The following is a 6,421-nucleotide window of genomic DNA, read 5'->3' as shown; positions in this document are numbered from 1 at the left end:
TTTCTTCTCTTTTCGTTTGCAATCTCGGTAATATAGTAGAAGCAATCGATAAACTCCAAAGGTAAATACTGTACGCGATGTACTAAAATTTAGATTAAAGAAAGCCTCTTCGATGGACATGTGGGAAGCAACGAACTAGTGTGTGGCAATGAGGTGCGCTTAAACAGCTTTTAGAAAGCGAATTTTCTTTTGTCGTACATTAGCAGGATATGGTATCAGATGCGGTAATTAGGCAATTATATCATACTTCCAAAGAAAAATAAATAAATTAACATATAAATATTACTAAAAGTTAAGAAGTATCAGAATCAACACTAAAAATATTGTGTTTTTTCTTTTTAGGCCAGCTGGAAGACGGCATCTAACAAATAGTACTAGAATTTCAAACTCGTTTTTTGTTAAATGAGGTTCACTGGACAAACTTAGTTATAACTCGTAAACGTTCAGATTTTGAATTCACGTATGTGTTAAGGGACTCAGAGAAAAAATGTGGAGCTCAGAATTGCTGATAATAGCACTGCTATTGACAGTAGAATGTATGGAAGTAGGTTTAAACACACTGAATAAAGCAGCCACCACCAGAGGAATGAGCAATTTCGTTTTCATCTTCTATTCCAATGCCTTGGCCTTGTTCTTCCTCCTCCCTTCCACCTTCATCTATCATAGGTTATTATTTAATTTCTCCAAAACTACTATATTACCACACTTCATTGGTTCTTTTCATTTTTGTCCTTGTATTTAGAATCCGACCTTGATTAATATATGTTAACTGATTCTTGATTAATATGCATACAGCAGAATCAAACCTTGCAGAAAACTCTATTTCTCTATGTTCTGTAGGATGTTTCTTCTTGCTCTTCTCAGGTACTACTTGATGAATTGCAACATTTTCTTTTTTTCTTGTTGGTTGTTATTATGACAGTTTAAATAATGGTTTTAAATGTTGTGATTTGTGGCAAAAAATTAGCTGCTCTGTGCAAATACTGCTGTACTTTGGAATAGAGTATAGCAATCCAACTCTGGCCTCAGCAATGACAGATCTTGTTCCGGCTTTCACTTTCCTAATTGCTTTAATTGCCGGGTAAGAGCAGTTTACTAACTCCATTCATTTTCACCCACTTTGATACCTACTTTGTTGTTTAAGTCTCTGTTTTAAAAAAAGTCGTTTCTGGGGCGAGACCTGGGGCTATGGTGTGGGGCGAAAGTCTCAAGAGGCGTACGCCCCGTAATTTGGGGCGTACGCCCGGGCGTTTGTGGCGCGTTTTTTTAGTAAGGAGTAAGTCCCAGAGACTTTTTCAAATTAAAACAAAATTTGTTGAATTAGTCTTTCATATAATACCCAAATTCTCAAAAATCAGTTTGTTAATTACTCAAAAGGTTTAAAAAAGAACTCAAAAGTATTAAATTTAAAAGTAAAGACCTTTTTTTATTGATTTAAGCCCTAATTCATGGGTTTCCCAATTTTTATCTTGTCCGCTAGTCTGCTAATATCTTCCAAAAGCAACGAATATTTTTTTTTTTTTTTTTACAAATACAAAGAGAACTATATTCTTCTTTATAGCAGCAAATTCAAAGTTCAAATTGCAGGTTAATCATCCTTTTTGTTCCTTCGTATAGAAAACTTTATTCTTTGACTCAAATTACTTGTGCTTGTAAGTAACGTATAATAGATTGCTTTGATTAGTTTTTTGTGGGGATGGAGCACACATATATATATAGTTTTCTTCAATATTTATGTAATTTTATCTGTTTATAAATATTTACTGTCATTATATTATTTTATAAAATATTAAAAACTAAATACCTATGGGGCTTACTCCCCACGCCTCGGGGCTTATGCCCCGCTGAGGCATATGTAAAATGCTCCGCCTTACGCCTACGCCTTTTAAAACACTGATTTAAGTTACCCTAACAACATTATAATTTTTACACTATTAGTATAATTTAATTTCTTAGCTTTATTTTTCACCACTTGGGATGTGTTTGAATAGTAGGTGTTTCTCCACCCTTAATTTGAGTTTGTGGTCGTGTCTTGGGAATAAAGTCCGGTTTTAAAGCGAGCACTAAAGAGGAAAGCCCTGGACTTTCTATGGCATGCTTTGGGTCACACCAACCTCCTGCCTATGGCAAGGCCCATGAGGGGGTTGGGGTGGCTCTCGTAGAAGTCATGACGCTTGCTTGATGGGTTTGGTTAAGAAATAAAGTTGTGTCCTTGCTATCAGCTATATCTTTTGGCATTATGGTAAGCGCTTGATCCTAACAACGCAATTTTAAATTAGTTAGATAGTGAATGGTTAAAAACGAAAAAACTATATCTTTTAAGTTATCAAATCATAGTTGTTATGAACATTTGTGTTGGTGTAAGTAAATTAACCTAATGGTGTAATTCCATTTTGAAATAGAAGGAATTCGCGTCTATTTCGATTCGAATATCTTTTTTCGCATTTCGTTCGGTCTCAATTAGTTCATATACTTTCCTGATAACTACAGAGTAGATTCTTTAATGCTTCTTCTATAGTATTATTTTGTGATATTTGGCATTGCAATTTGGTCTTATGAGCAGGATGGAAAAGTTAGGATTGAAAGTGAAAAGCAGTATGGCAAAGTTTATTGGGACAATTACATTACTAATTGGGGCACTGCTTATGACATTTTATAGAGGCCCTCCCATTTTTTCCAATAAATCAAAATTTTCTAAATCTTTTCATCAACTTCTCATTACTACAAAATCAAATTGGATTATTGGAGGATTTCTTCTTGGTGCTGCTAACTTCTTGCTTGCACTCTTATACATCGTCCAGGTAATTTCTCATGTATTTTCCCGAGTTTAATTTTTATATACTAATAGTATACAATATTTAATTTTAATGTCGAGATTATATTGTTTTATGTTCAGGCTTGGATTATAAATGATTTTCCAGAAGAATTTATGGTGACAACAGTTACTTGTGGCTTAGTAACAATTATGTCAGCTGTGGTTGGCTTATTTGCTGAGCGAAATCCAAGTTCTTGGAGACTTAAGCCAGATTTGGAGTTGATTACTATTTGTTATGCTGTAAGTAATTAACTTATGAAGAAAATTATATTTAATTACTAATCTGAAAGTTAGGCTAATAGTTCCAATATATATATTCATATCACACGTTAGTTAAGCCTGCTCAACTAGCTGAAGTAATAATCAAACTGCTGCTAATTAAATATGGATGTACATAACACTATAATAAAAAGAGCTTACTTTTATGTTTTTGCAGGCAATTTTGATGGTTTTCCTTAGAAGTCTTATTTATGTTTGGGCATTAAAGAAGAAGGGACCTGTTTTTGTTGTAATGGTTAAGCCACTTGGAATGGTAGCTGCTGTGATATTGGGGGTTACTTTTCTTGGTGATGTTCTTCATGTTGGAAAGTTAGTAATTCTCCTTCCTTGTCTTTTTAACTCCATAAACTTGATGATTAATTGCTTCTTTTAACTTTTAATTAATTAGTTGATGACTAATTGCTCTGTGAATAAAATATTAATATTTGTAGTGTAATTGGTGGAACGATCATAGCTTTTGGTTTCTACTCTGTGATGTGGGGAAAAGCTAAAGAGGAAATTTGTGTTGAAGACATAGGCATGGATTCTGGTTCCGCCACTACCACAGTACCTTTACTACGTGGGGAAAGTGATAGCGCCTAAATATAGGTGTTTTCCGTTTTTTAGTTGTATTTATATTTATATTTTTATTTTCTTCTTAGTGAATGAGAAAATACATGTATGTGCAGGTGTTTTTCAAAATTTTGAAAAGGAATGAGTGGCATTGCCAGAATTTCACTAACGGAAGTTAAAATATAAAGAAGTAAACACATGAAAACGTTAATTTTTTTAACAAATAGTATATATACATACACGCATGTAATTTTCAGGCGAAAGAATGTTAATTGAATACCCTTGGGAAAGGGTAGCTCCGTCCCCGAAAGGAATGAGAAAAGATGGTGGTGGAACTCATACATCTTATTGATACTTTTTTCATTTGTATGTATTTAATTAGCGAAATTTAAGCACGAAAAATCATTTTGTTACGTAAGTTATGTCAGAGTATCCTTAGACTTTGTAGTTTCAATAATGTCATGTCATTTTTATAAGGAATAAGTCGTTCAAGGTAAAACAAAAATATTAAAATTAATAATTTGTAAGTATATGTGCAATTCTTATTTTAGCAAACTTCAAAAGAAATTGTATCATATAAAATGAAAGTGGAGTCTACAAGCTTGGAAGATTTAAACTGTACATCATTATATATTTTAATAGCACTATATTAATTGTAAAGCATTATATCCCAAGAACTTTATTTTTTGAGAAAGTGAATATTATACTAATACTAGAACATGTTCAAAATATTACATCCTATAGAGATGCCCCCAAGTATATTTAGGTTGCTTATACTGGCAAGAATATTACAAACGTCATTACATAGATACTTCACAAAACAAACTAAATCCATCACGGTGTTTTACTAGCTTTGATTTAACAAAAATGGTGAGCTTCCTTTGCTACTATAGGTGAGTTTCCTTTGCTACTAGGTGAGTTATGCCTGACCATTATCCTCAAGAACCTGAGAAAAAGCACTATATTCCTTAGTACTTCTATTTATTTTTATAAATGTTTTACATTATTACCGATTGCCTGTTTTTGTTGTTTGCTTTGGCAAAGAATTAAAACATGTTGGCTAGCTCTGTTTTATGAAAACGACAATTTTTGGACTAACCAACCCATCAACATTTTTAAAACATTGAAAAAAGTGTGATTATTTTAATCACACAGGCAACGTAACGTAAGGAAGTAGTTTAGAATTGCCAGACCCAAACAACAATTACATGCGACTAAAATACAAGTTTAATGCCGGCCAGTTCAATATCTTCCCATGAATCTGACAGAATTAGTTTATTCAAAACAAGAAGTAATGGGTCAGTTTCCATATAGTTCATCATAAATCTTTGAGCATTGATTACGAACGAACAAAATTCTAACAAATAAAGTCCAAGGATTAGGGTTCTATTAGGTACATTTTATATGTATATGGGTACTAGCGGTGGAGTTTTATTTGAGTCATTTTATATGTAGAGAAAAAGGCTAAAAATACCCCTCGATTATAGGAAATAGAGTAACTTTACCCTTATTTTGAATCTGATACCAAATATGCCCTTATTGTTAGTGGACGACTTAGATATGCCCCTCAACTATGAGAAATAAAATTTTAAAAAATCACATCTAGCCACCTGGTGAAAACTAATGCCGGTCGGTAGCCATATATAAAACCATATAATTCAAAGCCAAAATAAATTATAACGGCTAGCAACGAAAACACAAAAGTACTCTAGCAGACACTCCGACTCCTAAATACATAATAACAGCTAGCCCAATCTTTGACAGCCGCCTTATATTCTTCTCCACTTATAATTAGAAATTACAAAACTGCCAAATCTTCTAAACCCAGTGAAACCCCCCATCGAAGCCCACCTTTCAGCCCCAAAAATCCATCAAATCCAATCGACTTCTTTGTAACCACCGATCTCCTTCCTATTACACAAAAGTTGTTATTCTATTTTTATTTTTTACTGAAAGTTTTATTGATCTAATCTAAGAAAATATGATATTACATAAGCAAAATTACCCATGATAGAAGAAGAAGAAGAAGAAGAAGAAGAAAGAGAAGATGATGATGAATAAAAAGGTTCAGTATACACTGTACATGCAATATACAAATTATACACTAGTAAAAAATGTATATACTTTTTATACATTGTTAAATAATGTATACATTTTTGTAGAACAGTATAATCATAATAGCATAAATATGTAGTATTGATCTTCACAAAGAGAAAAAATTAATAAAGTACTAATTTTATTTCTGTTGACTAAAGTTACACATATAATCATAATAACATAAATAAGTAGTATTGATCTTCACTAAGACAAAAACTGAAAGAGAGTCATTCCTAAAGTAAAAAGAATTTATATGGCAAAATTAGTTTATATTAAATGATCAAATAATTGCGTGACACGTAGAAGCAAAAACAGACGAAAGATGAGTTGAGTAAGAATCAAGACCGGAGGCAATAGCTGCAGTTGGTGTCAGATAGATCCCGAAGGAGCGTAATAAATGGGAGCAACACGAATGTTTGTCATTAGATGACATTTAATGAAGAATATTTCTTAATATTAAATAGGCAGCCGTTGCAGAGAATTTTGGCATTCATGGCCTGCCGTTACACCTTCGTCAATGGCCCCCTTTATTGTCATTAACGAGGGGCTTGATCCTAGAATCTTGTTCCCTAGGTATAGATATAAATAATAACTTCAACAACCATTGTAGGACACAAAATCTCTAGCAAAACTTATGCTATACTTTGTTCTCAAGCTAAATAATACAACTTTACTTTA

General features: G+C 32.8%; 1 protein-coding gene across 3 annotated transcripts; it reads left to right on the top strand.

Annotated features, from left to right (window-relative positions):
- Positions 1 to 313: 313 nt before the first annotated feature.
- Positions 314 to 3,815, top strand: LOC107768708 (WAT1-related protein At3g28050-like). 3 transcript variants are annotated; one of them, XM_016587852.2, is made up of 8 exons: positions 314 to 666; positions 796 to 864; positions 968 to 1,081; positions 2,564 to 2,801; positions 2,897 to 3,055; positions 3,252 to 3,403; positions 3,526 to 3,682; positions 3,763 to 3,815. In XM_016587852.2, the coding sequence occupies exons 1-7, from the start codon at positions 488 to 490 to the stop codon at positions 3,674 to 3,676; spliced, it is 1,062 nt and encodes a 353-aa protein (XP_016443338.1). In that variant the 5' UTR covers positions 314 to 487; the 3' UTR covers positions 3,677 to 3,682; positions 3,763 to 3,815. The 3 variants fall into 3 exon arrangements, with proteins under 3 accessions (XP_016443338.1, XP_016443339.1, XP_016443337.1); XM_016587853.2 differs by having other exon boundaries at positions 799 to 864; positions 3,526 to 3,815; XM_016587851.2 differs by having other exon boundaries at positions 3,526 to 3,815.
- The last annotated feature ends 2,606 nt before the right edge of the window (positions 3,816 to 6,421 follow it).

Source organism: Nicotiana tabacum, chromosome 24, assembly GCF_000715075.1.
Source record: "Nicotiana tabacum cultivar K326 chromosome 24, ASM71507v2, whole genome shotgun sequence".
NCBI lineage: Eukaryota > Viridiplantae > Streptophyta > Magnoliopsida > Solanales > Solanaceae > Nicotiana > Nicotiana tabacum.
The sequence above is the reverse complement of the archived record's forward strand: the minus strand, read 5'-3'. Positions and strand labels throughout refer to the sequence as shown.